This window comes from Rhamphochromis sp. 'chilingali' (genome assembly GCF_963969265.1).
Source record: "Rhamphochromis sp. 'chilingali' genome assembly, chromosome: 8".
In the NCBI taxonomy this organism is placed as follows: Eukaryota; Metazoa; Chordata; class Actinopteri; order Cichliformes; family Cichlidae; genus Rhamphochromis; species Rhamphochromis sp. 'chilingali'.
In genome coordinates this window covers 29043940-29064515 of record NC_137935.1, presented here as the reverse complement: position 1 = coordinate 29064515, position 20576 = coordinate 29043940, and the positions used below count along the sequence as shown (strand labels likewise).

The following is a 20576-nucleotide window of genomic DNA, read 5'->3' as shown; positions in this document are numbered from 1 at the left end:
GCTGTGGTGTGCTGGGGGAGCAGCACAGCAAAGAAGGACTCACCCAGGCTGGAAAAACTGATCAGGAAGGCTGGCTCTGCGGTCGGCATCAAGCTGGACACTCTGGTGACAGTTGCAGAGAAAAGGACACTAAAGAAACTTCTGGACATTATGGACAATGCTGGGCATCCTCTGCACACGGTCATAAACAACCAGAAGAGTCTGTTCAGTGACAGGTTGCTTCTCCTAAAGTCAAGAACCAACAGATTTAAAAACTCCTTTGTCCCACACACAAAGGATTTTTAACTCCTCTCTGGAGGGGAGAGGGAGGGGAAACAGGAGGACAAAGCAGGGGGGAACAACTAAGCTGTAGTGCCTTTTCACTGTGCAATACTTTTTGTTAATAGTCAACGGTGCAATAGACTCACATACTTGAAATGTGCAATTCCCTTGTATTCTTATTCCTATTTATTCTATTCATCCCTTTTGTATACTCTGTATTTATATATGTGTATATATGGTATATTTCTGCTCACATTCTGTAACTTCTGTTGGTGCTGTGCTATTGGAATTAGAATTTCCCGGAGGAACCCACCCGAGGGATTAATAAAGTTTCATCTAATCTAACCTTATTGTCAATACACAGACGTTTGGAGGCTGGTGAATATTTCTTATAAGTTCAAATAGCATTGCAGAAGTTTATTCTTTCTGTCTTGTGGCGCTGCACACAAATGTTTTCAACATTACTGACAACCCAAACTAAGTAAACAATCCCTACGCCCCCACTGACACTGCCGTGGAGGCAGACAGCAGCGGTTTGATGGGGTGGGATTGTGACTGGGAGGCGCCTGGCCTCTCATTAACCCCCTGTTTCCTCCACACCTCTCTGTTTACACCTACATGCCGGTCAAGTCCAGACAGAAGAGCAGAAGCGCTTTAGACTGTAGACAAAACGATGCCTGTTTTTCTGCTCTCTTTCATTGCGCTCTTTGGAGTTTCTCACGCTTCTGACAGCGCGCCTCCGGAACCGTCGCTTTGGTTCAAGCCCACTTTTCGCTCCGTGTGCAAACCCATTCCGAGCACTATGTCTCTGTGCCACGGGATCGGTTACAGGAGCATGTGGATTCCAAACATGCTCGGCCATGATTCACTGAGGGAGGTCCAGCAGCAGTCTGCAGCCTGGCTGCCACTCATCTCCAAGCACTGCCACCGGGACACCAAGAAGTTTCTATGCTCGCTCTTCGCTCCGGTGTGTCTGCCGGAGGTCAGCGGGCCGGTCAGCCCCTGCAGGAACCTGTGCGAGGCCGTACGGGATGGCTGCGTGCCAGTGATGAGCGCGTTCGGCTTCCCCTGGCCTTATATGTTTAACTGCACCCGGTTCCCACACGAAACCGAACTCTGCATCCCCGTATCCGAGGGGCAGGATGGGCGGGAAACAGAGGAGGCGAAGCACGAGGAGGTGCCCAAAGGTCAGTGCACAAAGTTGTGTCATTCTCCACCAAAACACTTTTGTTTTGGGAAGTTCTCAAGTACAGCTCTGAGGATGCGGTTTGCTAGACTGTGTTTTTCTTATAGTTTATCCTTTTCCTTTATTTCCACTGCATTCATTAAGGAAATGTTGCTCACTTACTCCAGAAAAGCTTCTCATAAACACTGAACTGAACTTTCTCATGTTTTCTTTTTCATTGTAAATGTTCACAAGCTCTTCTAGTGTTTCATGTAAGATTTTAATAAGTCTTTAAAATGCAAGTGTTTGTCCCATAATCATAATCCTCTTAGTAGCGTATCAACCCAGTAGGGCACTTTTCTCTCAGACTGCATGCGTACTCGTGGTTCGTAGGACAGAATGGGAGGCAGAGCCTTTCAGCTTTCAGGCCCCTCTCTGTGGAACAATCGCCCAGTTTGGATTCAGAAGACAGACATCTTTTCTACTTTTAAGATTAGGCTTGAAAATTTCCTTTTTGATAAAGCTTATACTTAGGTCTGGATCAGGCGACCCTGAATCCTCCATTAGTCAGACTGCAATAGACCCAGACTGCTGGGGGACTTTAACTCACTATGCTTTTACACATAGTTTACACCTCTCTGCATTTAATCATTAGTTATGATTAATCTCTGGCTCTCTTCTCTTTTGTCCTGTCTTCCTCTCCTCACCCCCAACCAGTCAGGGCCCCTCCCTGAGCCTGGTTGTGCCAGAGGTCTCCTCCTGTTAAAAGGTGTTTTATTCTGGGGTTTTTCTTCCCACTCTCATCAAATACTTGCTCATAGGACGCTGTCTGATCTTTGGGGTTTTCTCTCTGTTATTGTAGGGTCTTTACCTTACAATATAAAGCACTACGAAGCACTATTTTTCTGATTTGCTCCTATATAAATGTAATTGAACTGAAATTTAATTGACACATTTAACTTTAATGGAGTAACTGTTGAAGCCTCCGACAAGTACAATCGTCCAATAATAATAATAACAATAGTAATTTTTAAGAAAACTACATGATTGTATTGTGATGTCACCCATTTTGAAAGGTTGTGCTTCCACTTTGCTGCATCAATAATACTCCAGTCATATGTAAACTGTACTAATTACACTTCACTTATAATATACTCTCTGTACTGTACATGGCATTGTTTTAACTTTGGGATATTTCATTTTAATTAATAACATTGCACTTGGAGTGCTGTAGTTTTACTTCATTTTTATAAATGTAGTTTACATTTCCTGAAGCCATTTTTCTGCTTTATTACATTTTTCTCATATTACTTCTTTATTTTTGTCTTTAAATGCAGCACGTTTACTTAGAACAGATTTTTAAAAAAACATTAATATACTGGCACTTTTACTTAAGTTTTAGTATTACTCTTTATTCATCCCTGAATGTAATTTTTACAGTACTGCAATCACGCCTCTTTCACAGCATCCATTTAAAAAATTCAGTTCAGTTTCAACTCAGGTTTATTTATATAGCAACAAATCACTACAACAGCCACCTCAAGACACTTTAGACTGTAAAGTTGTATTTAATCCACTTTTACTTAAGGTTCTTACTGAAGCCTTAAGGTGTTTGGCCTGCTTTGATGCTGGGGTTTAATGGACGAAAGAAAACAAAAGAGAAAAGTTCCACCAAGGTGATTATTTTTATATCCCCACTGCAGACTGCTGCAATCATTTAACCATTGTCGTTTTCCATCCCCCCAGGGAGTGTTATTTGTGAAGCCTGCAGTCTGGCTGCAGAAGGAGAGATTGACATCCAGGAAAACTTCTGCCACAGTCCATATGGTGAGAACAAAGTGTTATAGATAACGTGGGCTCCAAATGCATCCTTTTCTTTTGTAGCATGCAATTTCTCTTGCAAAAACAGGACAGCTTATCTAGTCACAGAGACTGGGTGATTTACAACATGCATGAAGTGACACTTGTTGAATAGTGTTCTCCGTGTCTCTGTCGTAGCATTTAAGATGCGTCTGGGCAGCATGATGACAGTGGGGGGTGACCTTCAGCTGGTGCCTACGGCCAGCAGTCGCATCCTGAGATGGGCGGGGGGAGGGGCTGAGAAAGCAGAAGGAGTCGGAGGCGCCATGGCCCACAGCGCTTTGTGGCTCCAAGAAGGCGGCACGTGTAACTGTCCTGGTTTAGACTCTGCAGAGAGTGACGAGAATGAGGAGAAAAGTCAAGAGGAGGTGCAGATGGATAAGAAACTGACAAAAAGAGGAAAAAAGGTGGGGAAAGGTGGATGGTACCTTTCCCTTGCTCAGGCTGAAGAGGGAAGACTGGTGCTGACTCGACTGGTGAGGTGGAGCAGAGGGGACAAAGAGCTGAAGAAGTTCATCCGAGCTCTCCTCAAGCAGCCGTGTGCAGAGCTTTAAACAGCGAGTCATCCACATCTGTTCCTGCCCTGCAGATGATGCTTTCATTGTGCTGCGTGAATACCAGCGCTTTGCAGTAATGTACACAAAGTCCAGCAAAGGAGCCAGCTGCTAACTGGTGAACAGCTGATAGTTCAGACAGTTTCAGATAGCTACGTTAAAAAAATAGTAACATTTTTTTATTAAACCACAGCATCATCTTGATTTGTTACAAAATGTATCCTTGCATTATTATTGTCACTGAGTTTCCTCCATTAAAACGGAGCATTATTTTTACCAAAATGAGAAGCCAGAGACTTTACAAATGATCATCACCTCATCGACAAAGATAAGAGAGCTGGTGTTTGTGTACACTGCTGAACCACCCAAAATCATACCGGCAGGAACATTGCATTTTATTTTTATATATATATTTTTTGTACATAAATGAGTTACATTTTGTCTCCATTATCAAATTATTCACTGAATTAAGAGATCTTTTTGTAATGATCGCTGTGGTGGAGACCGATCTCCCCTCTCTGTGGTGACATGTCCATGCACACACAAGCAATATATTTATCTGTTTACTTCAATTTATTTTTTTAATCTTGTATTTTACTTGATACATCAATAAGGTTTTTCTTGATCCTTCCATCATGACTTAGTAAAGAAAGAAATTGGACTCCGCACAGAGACGCACACCTGTTGACGTTAACTTGAGATATCAAATGTCAGTTTCACACTGCCCTTGTTTCTCCTGTTGCTCATTTTATTTGTATTTTATTTTTTTAAAATATACTGGTTTCTTCATGTCACATGAAAAATGGCAAAACCTGATGTTAAACAGTTGTAGTTTTTTTCTGTTAAATGGGAATATTTATAGGATATATATATACTGTCATGCACGTGATACATAAATTATTCACAGCCTTGTGTCTCTGAGCTTCTCTTAAACACACACGCTCTTCTCTCTGTGTTTCTGCACCTGCCTCAGCTCAAGTGCCACCTTTCAAAGTCTACTCTGCTTTTTATTAAACAGGTAAGTTTGTCTTTTCTTTCCGAGTAACATGGATTCTGTTCAGTGTGATGCAGAAAGTCGGTGAAGTCTACACTTATGTGGGGCAGTAGAAACATCTAGAGCGGCACAGTACTTTCTTTCACATTTAGCACGAGACTATGGCGGCTACACCTGTTTCTGTGCAGATGTCATTTTGCATACATGAGTATTAGAAGTTCATTCAGCTCAGAAATATTTTGTGATTACAAATAAAGATCACAGTGTTTTAATTATTAACAGTTTCCTGTGTATGTACATTTATTTCTTTGCTGTAAAGAAATAATGATTAAATGAAAATTGTGGCTTTTCTGCGTCCTTGTTGTCCTTACTTACAGCTTAGGTCATATTTAAAAGCTAAACCAGACTACGTTACTGAAAAATGTACAACAGAGACACACTTTGGGAAATTTTTCTTAATCCAGTGCAGTATTACCTTCTGTTGTTGTTTTACGTGCCAGTACATCATAGTTTAAGCACATAGTGCATAAACAGAATAAGTAAGTGGTTTTGTAGTTTGGAGAGTGATACCACTGCCCCTGAATTATGATTCTTTACTTTTATGAGAACATCAGTTGATGTTTATTTAAAAAAGACAAGTGCCTTCCTCAATGAACCTGAGCTAAGAAAAAATGCAATAATATAAATTCCCTTGTGCCAATCATGGAATTTCTAAATTTTAAAGGAACGCACGCCCAGTGTTGTCTAAGACACCGATCAATGTTAAATTGAAGTTGAGTAGTAATATTTTCTCTGTTTATGCTGTTGACCATGAAATCAAAATGATTCAGTGCTTTTATAAGGTGTTGCAGGTGCATAAATTCTGTGGGAATCAGAAAGAGAGCAACAAGTATACTTCAGGTATTAAAGGACTTGCCAGTTCACAAAAACACCAATTTAATGATCCCCTATGGCAAACACCAGGCCGAAGATAGATACTTCCAGCAGAATTTGACTCAAGCAGGCGCAGCCATCAGCCGCGACCGAGTGGTGGGTGAGGTTAAAGAAGAGAGAGAAAAGAGGAGCACACAGAGACAAGACACAAACTATGGGAGAGAGCAGACATAATTTAATGACATGCTGTAAACGTGTGTGTGTGTGTGTGTGTGTGTATAGACTATTTGTTCCCAAAGGTCTCCTCTTTTAGGTTTTCCAGAGCCAGTCAATCAAAACATCTTTCAAAAACCCTTGTAGTCAGTGTTTACTTATACTTCTTGTGATAAATAATACAGGGCTCACTTTGTTAAAATATATCTGACAAATAACCGACCTGTGCATGTGTGTTTCTGTCTGTAGATGCTAGGATGGTGTCTCCTGCTATTGCTCTGGCCTTCCTTCCACTCCTGCTGACGCTGATTATCAGGTACCGTTACTTCTTTGTGCTGTTCTATCGGGCAGTCCTCATCAGGATATGGAAGGACTGCGTTACTGGTCTGAGCCGAGAGGAGCGTGCCTTTCAGTACGTCCTCACTCATGCCACCCCCGGAGACCCTGACAGTATCCTGGACACCTTTGATGTCTGGTGCAGCAAGGTGGAGTTCATCAGCAACATTGGACCTAAAAAAGGTACAGAGTTTGAACACAGCAAACGTAATCTTTGTTTGTTTGTTTTAAAAAGTAAAAAGCACCTTTAGGTGTGTATTTGCGTGTATGGTTTCCTTGATTTTTAGGAAAGATCCTGGACCGGCTGCTGATGGAGCACAGCCCTCTGACAGTGCTGGAGCTGGGTGCCCACTGTGGATACAGCACTGTGCGGATTGCCCGTTCTCTGCCTCTGGGCGCCAGGCTCTACAGCATCGAGATGGACCAGAGAAATGCCGCTATCGCTGAGAAAGTCATCCGCCTGGCAGGGTTTGATGATGACACGGTGAGTTAGAGAAGCATCTAAACAATTTAAAAAATGTTCTTTGTTCAGTACACTTCATGTGCAGCAGGCCGTCTGAAAGACCAGATACATTTGGGGCTTTATTACTCTAATTTTACTAAACAATGAGAGTTTCATACTTTTGATAATCATGCTGTGCTTTCCTCAGGTGGAGCTGATTGTCAATCCATCTGATGAAGTGATCCCTCAGCTGCGCTCTGACTACAATTTAGAAAGACTGGATTTTGTCTTCATGGACCACTGGAAGAAATGTTACCTCCCTGACCTGCAAGTAATAAGAATAAATTACTAGACAGGATATTTGTATATATTATATTATATTATATTATATTATATTATATATTTGACTTAAAGGTTTGCGCTTTCCTACTGTTACCCACCCAGCTGCCTCACTCGCTGTCCCTGTGTGTTACAGATGCTCGAGGGCTCTGGTCTACTGGGAAAAGGATCTATTATCCTGGCAGACAACGTGCTGTTTCCTGGTGCTCCAAAGTTCCTTAGATATATTCGCAAGAGTGGCCTGTATGAATGGAAGATCCACCGGGCCATGCTAGAGTATAGCAAGGGCATCAGGGATGGGATGGCTGAGCTGGTGTACCAGGGAATCAAGTAGATCATGACATCATGGCAGGATTTCATATTGTTACTCAAACACACACTTCAGAAACAGAAATGTCCAAATTCTTACTTCATCTAAAGGGGTATCGTTTCAATTTCTAGTCTGTGTAACAATACAGCTCAACCTGTGAAGAAATACCTTGCAAAATAACTCACTAGTGCATACTGGGTAAAGAAGGAGCTTCAAGGTTTACTGCAGATCCCGTTTGACCAAGTGCCCCACCGATTTCACAAGAGATAATTTACTGCAACATTTACCCACAAAAACAAAACAAAGCTAAATTAAATCTTAAAACAAAAGGCTGACACTTTCTATATAGAGAAATATAAACAATCCCCAGTTTAGGTATCTCATATGCTCCAATCACCTTTTATTCTACTGGGACTTTGTTGTGACTTCTCAGCATCTCATGTCTTTTCTTTTGTTTAAAAGACTCAAATAAACAATTTTTTTAAGGCTTCTTTTTTCTTACTCCCAAATTTGAGACTCACAAAATTTAATCTAAATGCAAATTAAACCTAAATTAAAATAAAATTTTTATTAAAGTACATGTTAATATTAATCACCTGTCTTCCTTCAGCTGAACTGCAAGCATTAATTCTTAAAATCTTCCCTGCAGTTAAAGTCTAATTATATAAACCTTGGCCATCCCACCACCAAAATTCACCAAACTTTTTATTGAACTACAAGTGACGCGTCACATCTTGTTAGATTTTATTAATAAATTCAAATACACAAAAACAGAAACATGGTTCAGTTAAAATAATTTACAACTTCAGCAGAAGTAGGGAATGCCATGGTTAAATATTCTACAACATAACCATGACAGAACTCTGTGTCTCATATTTAAATATTTGTTAGCAGCTTTTGCTTCTGACATAGTTCAAAATATAAAAAGTGTCTGATCAGAATACATGTCCTGGGGTTTTATGAATGCTCTGCTGAAGGTATTTCTGTAACATACAAAACACTGCTGGGAAACAGAACAGGACTATATGGTGAAGCAACTGGATGACTCTTGCATAGGTCAATAAGTTATTTTGCTGACTTGACGTTATGGTCATGCTTAGTCTGCTGGTTGCAGACGCTGCTCTGCATAACTGTAGATAGCAAAAGTTCAAGGTTTACATAACGGATCAGTGGGCCTGCTGCTACCACTGCGTGAAGGTTTTCCCGACTTGATACAAAAACAACACTACTTAAGAGCACCACACAATTGGAGCCACTTTGATTGGTTTAAAGTATTTTCCACAGTCACACACTGTCAATTGTAATTAAATTGAAGTTAGAAAAAATGCACTGATTTCTCAAAGTATCTTATGGTGATTCTTCAGCATTGTTCTTTCACTAATTTCACACATAAAAACATGTCAGAGACTGAAGAGCAGCAGTTGTATTTTAAGCATGGAGTGGAAACCCAGGGCCAGCCTGATGAAAACCAGTATTGTCTTAAATCATCCACTGGTCTTGGTCTTGGTCTGGTCCTTCCATATCCACCTGACAGAAAGAAACCGAGCTAGATTAGAGGCAGTTTTGGTAATGGAAAGAAACTGAATTAAATTTAGATACATGTATTTTTACCAAGTCTTAACATTAAAAAACCTCATGACCGTAGGGTTTGTGATACTGTCGCCTGGAAAAAAAATTATTCAAATCATAAAGAAAAGCACCTCATTTATCTCGCCATCATCAGGTGACTCGTTGTAGTCGTTCATCTCATCCATGTCCTGCATGTCCTCTTCATCTTCTGAGTCTTCCTCGCTGTCTTCTTCATCTTCGTCATCTTCTTCTTCCTCCTCTTCGTAGCCTGCCTGCACCCAGTAAATGCAGACAGCATGAATGGAGGGGAACAAAGTATGTAACCAGTCTGTTTCACACTGTGTCTATTTTGTGTTTAAAAATCTTTTTCCGTTACCTCAAAAATTGGTTTTCCAATGGGCATCAGATTGTTGTCTTTCTCAGCAATGCTCTGCAGCTACGGTAGAGACAGTTTGCACATATTAAAGTGTATGAAGTCTCATAATACGATCAATAGACTGATCATGCATGGCCAGAGATGTTGCAGCTGTGGAGCTTGACTGATCTGAGGTTTCAGAAAGGACAATACTGTCCAAGTTATGCTAAGTACTGAACAATCTTTCACACCGTACTGTGTAAAGTATTGTTTTAACTTTGTAACATTTAATTTTGACTAAACATTGCACTTTGAGTGCCTTAGTTTTACTCTTTTTTTATATATAGTGTTTACACTTTCTGTTTTTCACATTTATAGCTCAAGTTAGAACGATTTCCTCCTGGGATTAAGATGTATTTATAAGTTTATTTATTATTTTGATTCTGATAAAGGAAAAATAATAGAGCCACCAGTAATTATAGCAGACTACAGGACTTCTATATGACTTTTAGCCATTCGCAAATACTCAAACTAATAAATTATAAACTAACACGCGCAGAGTATATAAACTCATCGTAAGTGAAATGGAAGCAAAAAAATAGCATAAAGATGGAAAATACAAGTCTATAATTGCTCTGGGGAGCCTTTACCCAGGTCTGGTGCTGCTGCTCTTGCTGGTGCAGCTCGGTCTCATCCACACACGGTCGGTCCAGATTAAACCACAGAGACTCCGTTATCCGGGGCAGCAACGACGGAAACAGCGTGGACATTTCTGTCACACAACAGAAATGAATCCCATAAAACAGAAAGAAAACTGAAGCCGGAGTTTGCGTTAAGACAACAAACGACAGAGGAACAGCTAATACGTCATTAACGGTCGATTTAAAAGTCCTCCAGTTTAAGACTCACAGACTCTAAAATCTAACACTCCCCTGATATTGTGGATTGAAAATGATGTGATATAATCAAACAATAAAATAACTTCGTGCTTAACCTTACCCGAAATCCACAGTCTGAGTCCCTGTCAGTGGCTCGACAAAAATTCAAAACAAATTTTACCGGAAACTGCTGGTGTTCACCCATAAAGAGTCCTCCTTTCTCCAGCGGCTCTCCATAAAGGTTCCCTTTTCGGAGCATGAGCCACGTCTGTGGCACGAGAGGTTCTAAATAAAGTAGAAACACTAATGAGCTTTAATTAAAATGTGTCACAGCGATATTAATGTGTGTGAATGGGTGGATGACAGGTTATGTAAAGCGCTTTGGGGTCCTTAGGGACTAGAAAAGCGCTATACAAATACAGGCCATTTACCATGTTTTTATTTTAATGATCGGTATATGCAATAAAACATGTTATTTGTCTTTATTTAATTTAATTTTATGACATGGTGTTGACAAGCTGAAGAAGAACTGGGATGTCATCATCATCATCAACAACAGGTTAAACTGGAAGACCAACACAGAAGCTGCATATAAAAAGAGGATAAAGAGATCCCTCAGCCTATACAGTAAAATGATGGAGACTTTCAGTCACTCAGGAACTGGTCACACCCAGTGCCCTCCAATAGTAACTGTTGGTGACACCAGCAAACTAGATTAGAAAAGAACAGATTAGAAAGATTTGCTCTTTGAATGCCTGCAAACTGGACACATTTGAAGCTGCGGTGGAGAGAAGGTCACTGAACAAGCTGTAATCCATCATGGCGTATACCTCTGCACCACTTAGTGCACTTCAGCCTGAACTTTTTTAGTCAAGTGCTCTTGTCCTTTCTTTAAGTAGACTTCAGGAATAGTTCACCAGGCTTCTTGAAAGACATTCAAAGCTCCTCTCAGCATGTTGGCTCCCTTTTGCATAGCCTCCACCATGCTTTACAGATAGTTTCAGACACTCACTGTTTTACCTCTCCTGACCTCTTGTGTACAAATGGTGATTTAAACTAAAAATTTCAAATTTGAATTCATCACTCCATCAGACCTGTTTCCACTGGTTTTCAGTCCGGTGCTTGTGCAATTTGTCTTTTCTCCCTGTTGCTTTTCTTTAAGAATGGTTTCTCGACAGCCACCCTTCCACTAAGACCATTTCTGATGAAACTTTGATGAACAGTAGATGGATCAATTGAACCATCTCTCAAGTCCTGTCTCAGACTTTTTGCACACCAAGCTGAGATATGCCACGTTTTCAGCGAATAGCTCAAAGATGAATTATCTTCCTTGTGCAAAAATATTACTTTGTCCCAGTCAAATAGATTCGACTGAATAAATGGGAATAAATAATGCATTTTTGTGGCATGTTGCTGGTAACAAAGTGACTGAAAAAAAAGTAGTGAGTAAAATGAGAGGTGAGTAAAGACTTTTGCACAGTACTGTATCTGTCTGGAAGAGTAGCATCTGCCATATATTATTATTAGTAGTAGTAGTAGCAGTAGTATTGTGTATTATGTGATTAGTGTATATCAGCTTTAAGCAACCCATAACACAAACACTCTTTCAAACTATAGGAAGCTGCTGAGATAACAGAATTTTTGTCGTAGTTCACGGCTGGTTTCTGTAAATGCTGCTGAAGTTGAACATTCTTATCAGTAGGTTCAGAGCGTTAACCTCAAGTATAAGCACATTCATGCACATGCAAAGAAATTACCCTCTTGAGGGTGTATGTAAAGTTTCTTTTTTCTTTGTCATGGTGAGAGCACTAAAAGTACTTACTTACCATCCTTTTGATCTTCTTATTGTCATCCCAGGTCACGCTGCCCTGTCACAACAGCTTGTGTGTGTGTGTGTGTGTGTGTGTGTGTGTGTGTGTGTGTGTGTGTGTGTGTGTGTGTGTGTGTGTGTGTGTGTGTGTGTGTGTAAGAGAGGGTGGTGGTGAGCAGGTTAAACCTTGAGATAAGACTGATATTCTTCATGGCCAGATGTTATAAAACTGGAAAATCACATGCTCACAGGAACTGCTGACTGGTAACAAATTAAAGAAAAATCCGACATCAAGAGTGTTAAAGTAGCTTATAGATAGCCTGGCACTGGTTCTACAGTTATCTGACCAGATGCAATATCACTCTTCTATGAGATAGTCCCGCCCTTGGTGTTTATGATGGCAGTGGAGAGGAATGTCTTACATGGTGGTCCAAAATCTCCCATAGATGTTGACTGAGTGCATGTGATTGTGAAAGCCATAAAATATAACTGACTTCATTTTCATAATTATGAGAGTAGTTTAGTGACCTCTTGTACCTTGCAGACGCAGGCATAATCACCTGAAGAATACTAGTCCAATCAGGCCAGAAGTATTTCATCATAGGATAATGGAGATAACTGAGAACATGGTAATTATAGTCATTCAAAGTGACCCACCACTCTGAAGGGACCAGGGGACCCAGACCTGGATACCCGTATCATTGGAGGTGGGGGTGTCTTTGAATTTGTCACATCTTAAACACACACACACACACACACACACACACACACACACACACACACACACACACACACACACACACACGCACACTTCATATGGACTTTGGACTTTGAAAACTAATTAGTCAAAAGCACAGCAAGTTTTCACATTCATTCGCTCACACTCTACCCACACAGTCAGACGCGTGCACACACACAAACACGCAGTCGGGCACAAATCTGTGTTTGGAAATTCTTGTTTGGTCTTGAGAAGTGTGTTAAAGGGCATCTGCAGATACAGCTTTGTAGGATCATCCCTTCAAGAAGGAGTCATCACCAAATCCAAAGGTAAAGGGAATTTGTTCATTATTACTTTGTCTCTAAATGAATTTTCACCACAGCTGCATCTACTTTGTATTTCTAAACTATACGATAATACACAGCTACTTCTATTTACATGCATATGGATTATTTTATCTATATATGATGATTAGAGCTTTACAAAATCGTTGACAAGTTTATCTTTCATGTTTTTTAATGTTTGGCTTTTAAACGCAAAAAGGTGTAGAGACACATTTGCTCTCTGACAGAGTTCACTTTATAGCTTACATTGTGTCCTTTTGCATTTTTATGCTGCATTCAGGAGCCACACTTTATTTGTTGCGGTATTGTGGGTAAAACTTCCTCATGTCTTATATTTAGTATTTAAAAGAACCCAAAAGTCAGATTAGCAGAGAGAAAAATCACACGTGGGACAGAGTAAGTAAAAGAAAGTAAGTAAAGTATTATTTATATAGCACCTTTCTGGATAAAAAGTTCACAAAGTGCAGGTAAACGGATTCCACAAAAAGAAGTGAACACAAAGCGTGGATCGTGTCCACGTGTGTGCCGTCGGTGCTGAAAACCGACATCTGAAAGATTATGAAGCTGGAGGTTTCATTACTCTCTGGCCACAATTCACTGAACCAGCTGCAAAAGAAGATCAAAACTATGCTTCACGTTTGATAAACATCGTCATGAATTCCCTCTTACTTTTGCTCTTTTGCTTCCACCACGATAAAATCAAACTTCCTGCACAGCTCTTTCTCAGTGTACTCAAGAGCCCAGTTACCATGAAATATCTCTGTTTTCTGCATTATTCGCTTGCTTATTATGCACCAGTCTACCGTTGTGTTCAGTGCTGTCAGCCGCTTTTTGTTTGTTTTGGTTTTTGGATTTTTGGGGGGTTTTTTTAAAAAATGACCACCGACAAGAAAACCTAATTTCTGCTGTTCAATAAAGAAATTTACCTGATGCTGAACAAAGCAAAGCAAAGTTACAGAGGTTTTATTAGAGAGCGTTTTGCAATTCGGCATAATTTTAAGAAGTTTAATGTTCATCTGCTGATTCATGGTTTTCTTCTCTTTTGCCTACTGCAGAATATTTTTAAAGGTTATCTGCTATAAAAAGCCAGGCCAAGAAAATCTCCTTCATGTTTTTCTAAGTTTTATCCCCACTTACACAGAGGCATCTCCTGTGATGCTTACACCTCTGGTAAAGTCTCACAAGTTTCAGCTTTGTTTTTATACATAGATATAAAAATATGGATATGTACTGATAAATGATGACAATTATGATATTTCTCACTGTCTGAGTCAAAATTGAATCGAATTGAATGGAATCGGGGATCTAATCGAATCAGGACTTTGTGAATCGGAATCGAAATGGATACCCAGCCCTTATTAAGTCATCACCACATCAATCAGCTTTGCTTAGCTGTTCTTCCTTGTAAATTTTTTGTCCAGTTTGGAGTTCTATAGCTTTGGAGAATTCAGGTTGTCTTCTTACAAAAAAAGCAAAAACAAGGACTGTCCGGATTACCATAAACTCTAAACTTTGTCACTAGGTCTGTTACTGAAAGAGATCTACACCAGGGCTGTTAAATACTGTAAATACTGTTAAAATATTAAATTAGTACCTATGACCAAACAATCCAGACACCTGCCTGCTGATGGTAGAAAATTAACTAAGGTCAGTAAAATGCTGTTCGTCAGACTCGGGTTAGAGGTCACAGGGAGTTGGCTGCTATCCCATACTATTTCCTTCTTCCCATTATTGGCCTCTTTATAAGCAGTATTAAGATTTTTCCCACAACCTGCTGTTGATGCTTCCCTCCCCTACAGTCATGTGGTCCGTCCTGGCCTTGCTGCTTGCCCTCTCTGGTGGAGCCATGTCTCTGGACAAACTGAACATGTGTATGGATGCAAAACATCACAAAACAGAGCCTGGCCCTGAGGGACAACTGTACCAGCAGGTGATAATTGCAAACATAGCACTGTCGCTAACGTTTCCCTTCTTGTCTTGATTTAAACCCCAAGGAGCTTGGTGGAAAAAACATTTTTTTTAGTTCTAAATCCATAAAGTGATTCTGGTTTCCTTTTTCCAGTGCTCTCCATGGCGAGATAATGCATGCTGCACAGCCAACACCTCTGCAGAAGCCCATGACGATGCCTCCTATCTCTACAACTTCAACTGGAATCACTGTGGCATTATGAGCAAGGAGTGCAAAAAACATTTCATCCAGGACACTTGTTTTTATGAGTGCTCACCACACTTGGGACCCTGGATACAACCAGTGAGTATTCTCATCCACGTGTGCATTTGAGTGTCTAATGTTTGTCTATATTTTTGTCACTAGATGGCAGCACAGGAAGTTGAAAGGACAGAAATGGTCTGTTGTTCAAACTGAGGAAACAGAATATATATATATATATATATATATATATATATATATATATATATATATATATATATATATATATATATATATATATATATATATATATATATATATATACATACACGCAGTAGTTAGAACTATGAGGGAAAGGGGCTTATTTAGTTCATTACTGATTATACTAATCAGCCAATGGTGTGCATTTGTGTAGGTGGATCAGAGCTGGCGTAAGGAGCGCATCTTAGATGTGCCTTTATGTAAGGAGGACTGTGAAACCTGGTGGGAAGACTGCAAGAATGATTTCACCTGCAAAACTAACTGGCACAAGGGATGGGACTGGAGCTCAGGTGGGGCCCACACTTGGAAAAGCAAAGCAGACATGCATGTTTGCGCTTGCATTTCTCTTATAAACCACAGCAAGCATATTCCCAGTTTTGCAAAAACATTTTCACACAGAGATTTTTTGTTGTTGTTGCTTTTACATTTACATCTATGCAGAAACAACACTATTAAAATTTATCAAATGCATTCAATTCTGTCACAGGTATCAACAAATGTCCTGAAGGTAGCAAGTGCAGTAAGTGGACTGATGTTTTTCCCACACCCAAATCCATGTGTGAAGAAATCTGGTCCAACTCTTACATCTATACCACATACACCAAAACCTCTGGGAAATGCATGCAGCTCTGGTTCACCGGCACAAACCCCAACAAGAAGGTTGCTGAGTACTACCTCAACAATGGGCAGCAACAGCAAAGCTCTGCTCTGCCAACACTGCTCTTCCTGGCTGTCACATCTCTCTCTCTGTAATGATTCATTAAAATTAATATTTCTGACCATTGCTGTATCACCTTGAATTAAAACAGATTTCTTAAACCTTTCTGTCAGTCCCTGAGCCACTTCATATACAGTAAGACCCCTTTGGCTGGCATTCTAGTAAAATTCATCAACTAGAAAATGTCAGGTATTGATGATGCAAAAAATATTCTGATAACAAAAGTTACCTGCTTGGGAATATACTAGGTAATTAGTTTAAACAGCAGCATAATCACCATCAGAAGTCCAAATCAGTTAATAATGCTCAATACATAAAACTTGTTTCATCTACTCTCATTACTGTGGGGAGCAGCTGGCAGTTCTCTTTTTTTGTCTTCCTCTTCAGGATAAAAAAAAAAGAGAAAACAGACATGAAGAACAAGATTATAATTTCATCAGCCAACACAGCAATTTTGTGTCCAGACAAGTGCTGTACAATCAAAGATCTGTGTGGACAGGGGAAATAAAACAAAAATAAACTTGTGCTCCTGGAGAAGCCATGAAGAGACACATGCCACATTCTGTATTACTGCACAGCTCTGGAATGATATTTCTCTTAAGTGCAGTCTATGGATCAGCTTAATAACCCCTTCACAACCTCAATGACCAGGAGGGAAACTGTAAAACTGACCCTGGGAAAATGTTTCTCCGTGCTGGGCCCCAGTGATCGCACCATCACATGATCAGTCCGGGGCCAGCCAGTGGTTAGTGGGCTCTGCTGCTCGGTAATTATGGGGTTCCAGTCCCCTGAGTGTGTGTGTTTGTGGCAGAGAGAGAAAGACAGAGAAAAAGAGTGAGAGCCTAACTCCCTCCATGTGTACACGTGTTTGATGTGTGCCTATCAATGCCGCATGTGAATGTGCTCCATCAGGTCTCTGATAAAGGCTTTTGATTGGTTAAAATGTAACCACGGATGCCTTTGGAGGCTTAAGGATCAAACTGAGATGCATATTTTATGTACCCTGTACTTAATCAAGACTTCATATAAGTACTTGAAAAAACTATAACTATAACTTGTTGTGTTTAACGTACTGATAACAACACCCTTCCTCGTGATACCACTGTTAATTTAGCATATCGAGTTTAGTCTGTGTATCTCACCCTAGTCTTTCCTGTTTCTTCTGACAGCATAAACAACACCCACAGAACTTCTATAAGAGTTTGAATTACAGAAGACGGTTTGCCAAATTTTTGCCAAATTATGTTGGTTCTTTATGGTAAACAAAGTACACTCAGTGCCCGCTCAATCACAACTGCTTTAAAGACACATTCCTGAGAGATTTTGGTACATATTACCATGACATCATCATGCAGATGCTGCAGATTTGTGCCACCACATCCCACACCCTAACAGTACTTTATTGGATTTAGATCTGGTGACAGTGGAGGGACTCTGAGCACAGTGAACTCTTTGTCATGCTATACAAATCAGTTTGAGATGACTTGAGTTTTGTGACATGGAGCATTGTCCAGCTGGAAGCAGTCATCAGAAGATGGATACACCATGGTCATAAAGGGGCATGGCATTGTCAGCAACAATAGTCAGGAAGGGTGTGGTGTTTAAATTGTGCTCAGTTGGTACTAAGGATGCCAAAGTGTGCCAAGGAACTATCCCCCACACCACTAAGTTATCAAAAGCACCCTGAACCATTGATGTCAGGCAGGATGGTACCAAGGGCTGGTCAGACCAATAGTACCACTCAGAGGGAATCTGTAACTGAGGGGTACCGCTGAGGGGACCCTGGGGAGTTGGCCCATTGGTTCTTTTCCAGGAGAGGTGGACATTGATAGAGGAGAGCAGGCATGTGGTGAAATGAGGTGAGAGCTCCAAAACAGTTTTACAGTAGAAGTTGACCAGCAGAAAGGAAACAGTTTCGTTCTGCACATGTGAAGACCACTTATTTAGCCAGAATCAGACTTTTATTAATCCCTGAGAAAATTATGCATACATATGTAGCCAGGAGGAACTAGAAATGTGGCGAAAGAGCACTAACACACTGAGAGGGTAAGTTAACAAAGGTGTTGCAAAACAACCTGATGAGGAGGTTGATAATCTGGTGGAGGCTGGGAGCAGAAACAGCTACATTTAAACAGTGACTGATGAGACTGATAAACACCAAACAACCCAGTGTTTGACCAAGACAGATGGATCCATGCTTTCATGATGTTTAGACCAGATTCTGATCCATCCCATGATCTAAATGTTTTTCCAAACTTCTTTTGTCCAATTTTGCTGACACTGTGTGAAGCCTCAGATGCAGCCTCAGTCTGGCCACTCTCCTTTGACCTCTGACATTCACTCAGAGACCTGCCGTTGGCTGGATATTTCCTGTTTTACAGACCATGCTTTGCAAACCTTAGAGACATTTATGTGGGGAAAACATTTTCTTAAATGTTCAGATTAGCTGGCACCAACAATCATGCCACATTCAAAGTCATTTAAATCACCTTGTTTCCTCATTCTGATGTTCAGCTTGAACTCCACTTGATCATGCCTATATGCCTAAACACACTGAGTTTCTGTCACATGATGGCTTATTAGATCATTTTGTTCACAACCTGCGGAACAGGTGTACATAAAGTGACTGCAGGTGAGTATAAAGACAGTATAAAGACAATCAGTCCACTAAGAAATAATTTAAAAAGCCATTCTTGAAATATTAATGGAGTTTTTGCATTTCATCATGTTAAAAATGATACCAATTGCAACATTCCCCTGACACCAGCAACCATTAGCTACTCTACGCAACTAAACTGGGCTAATTAATGCCTACAAAGCAGCAGAGTTACAGTCAGTGGTAGACAAAATGTTTTACAGATAATAAAGGAGATACATTTCTCTAAATGTCAGCAAATTCTGCATGTGAATATCAAAGAGTAAACAGAGAAACTAAAGCTAAAAGTGTGGCATCAGTGAATTACAATAACAAATGACGCTAACATTGTGGAGTACTAAGAAATAGCCAGTAATTTGGCCTCCACAGGCTTAAAATCTCAAGAATCAAGTGTCTATGAAGTTGTCTTTCCTGTGTTGCCCAGCAATGGCCATTACTGGTGTGCTGTGTGCTGTAACAACTGCAGCAGACAATTGTGGTTAGCCAAAAAGACAAGAATGAGTTATTTACGCTACATTTTGCTGACAGTGTAGTTTTAAACTCATGAGACATCTTGCAATATGCTTTTATGATCGCCGCATGCAGACACATTGTTAAGCCACACACTTTTACAGTTTCACATTCATCTCACACACACAGTGTGATGCCATAACCAGAAATAGCACTGGGATGGCTGCTGTCCCCGTGGCTATTAATACTCAGCTTTTCTGAGGTCATTGGCAACACACGTTGCTCTGCCCAACTCTCACTCTCTCTCGCTCGCTTTATGCCCATATTCTTGCTTGTTCCATAACATCCTTCAAGAGTCAGACTTGATTCTGGGCAGGGGAAAAAGGCTAAATCAGAGTAACGAGCAAATATTTCAAAATGCTGGGTTACTCCTGTGGTTTGTGAGACTGGCCCTTAGGTGGGCAGTTACACCTTGTGGGAGTGCATGTGAATGTGTGTGGTCTGGAAAAGAAAAGGATTGCATAACTGGATTTAAGCTTGGGCTGAGAAATGACTGCAGCTGGGCCTCCTCAGTGGCTGTAGGTCACACTGATATTCAAAGAGGAAAGCCCTCTGGCATTAGTCAAGGCTTTGACTATGCAGGCTAAGTGACCGGGACACAAGAGTAGGAGTGTGTCTTTCAGTTACTGAAAGCTTTTTAATAACTTGAATGAAAAACTACTACTCATCACTTTGGAAAAAAACATCTAAACCACATTTTAAATGTTAGTAATCTCATAGGAAAAACTTATCCAAGTACAACAGCCAATACTGTACCCAAAGTGTTTAGTAGTTATGGTACTTACCTCAAAGGTCTACAAAGCACTTTAAGATTGCAGATTGTTAAGGTGCCGATCATTTGAGCCATAATATACTGTATTAATGCATTATATACTGTTTATTGATGTGTATAAAACCAATATCTTAAGCTTTGTAGTGGAGTAAAGCCAAATATTTCTCTTGAAGTGGAGAGAGGCGCAAAGAAGCTTAAAATGAATTTACCTTATACTTGTGCTCATTTATTCTCTATCTTCTTTCCTCATTTCTCTTTATGTTTATCCATCACATGAGATCTTCATCTCTTCTTCTTTGTCAAGTTCGTTAGTGACAGACATGAAGGTAAAACCCACTTTACGTGCTTTTTTCTTTACAATAAAATGATGCAGTGGAAATTCGCCCACAATTTGTTTTATTTTGAAACGCCCGAAAGGAAATGGTTTTTTTCCGACCCCACGGTGACTTGACCGACTTCGTCCTGCTCTCCACTGTGGATTTACATACC

The 20576-nt window shown here is 40.3% G+C and overlaps 4 protein-coding genes across 4 annotated transcripts; 3 read left to right on the top strand and 1 right to left on the bottom strand.

Moving 5' to 3' along the window:
- Nucleotides 1-855: 855 nt before the first annotated feature.
- Nucleotides 856-5181, top strand: sfrp2l (secreted frizzled-related protein 2 like). Its single transcript, XM_080888918.1, has 3 exons — nucleotides 856-1448; nucleotides 3173-3253; nucleotides 3425-5181. Exons 1-3 carry the CDS (start codon nucleotides 935-937, stop codon nucleotides 3838-3840), a joined length of 1011 nt encoding a protein of 336 aa, XP_080745044.1. The 5' UTR covers nucleotides 856-934; the 3' UTR covers nucleotides 3841-5181.
- A 198-nt stretch (nucleotides 5182-5379) lies between these two features.
- tomt (transmembrane O-methyltransferase) lies at nucleotides 5380-7845 on the top strand. Its single transcript, XM_080889635.1, has 4 exons — nucleotides 5380-6439; nucleotides 6544-6740; nucleotides 6907-7029; nucleotides 7174-7845. The coding sequence occupies exons 1-4, from the start codon at nucleotides 6178-6180 to the stop codon at nucleotides 7369-7371; spliced, it is 780 nt and encodes a 259-aa protein (XP_080745761.1). The 5' UTR covers nucleotides 5380-6177; the 3' UTR covers nucleotides 7372-7845.
- Nucleotides 7846-8079: 234 nt separating this feature from the next.
- On the bottom strand, nucleotides 8080-10414 carry anapc15 (anaphase promoting complex subunit 15). Its single transcript, XM_080889627.1, has 5 exons — nucleotides 10271-10414; nucleotides 9922-10043; nucleotides 9293-9352; nucleotides 9048-9188; nucleotides 8080-8874 (listed from the first exon to the last, which is right to left on the bottom strand). The coding sequence occupies exons 2-5, from the start codon at nucleotides 10039-10041 to the stop codon at nucleotides 8827-8829; spliced, it is 369 nt and encodes a 122-aa protein (XP_080745753.1). The 5' UTR covers nucleotides 10042-10043; nucleotides 10271-10414; the 3' UTR covers nucleotides 8080-8826.
- A 2465-nt stretch (nucleotides 10415-12879) lies between these two features.
- folr (folate receptor) lies at nucleotides 12880-16237 on the top strand. The gene is made up of 5 exons (XM_080889369.1): nucleotides 12880-13006; nucleotides 14821-14951; nucleotides 15084-15272; nucleotides 15586-15721; nucleotides 15919-16237. The coding sequence occupies exons 2-5, from the start codon at nucleotides 14823-14825 to the stop codon at nucleotides 16182-16184; spliced, it is 720 nt and encodes a 239-aa protein (XP_080745495.1). The 5' UTR covers nucleotides 12880-13006; nucleotides 14821-14822; the 3' UTR covers nucleotides 16185-16237.
- Nucleotides 16238-20576: the final 4339 nt, after the last annotated feature.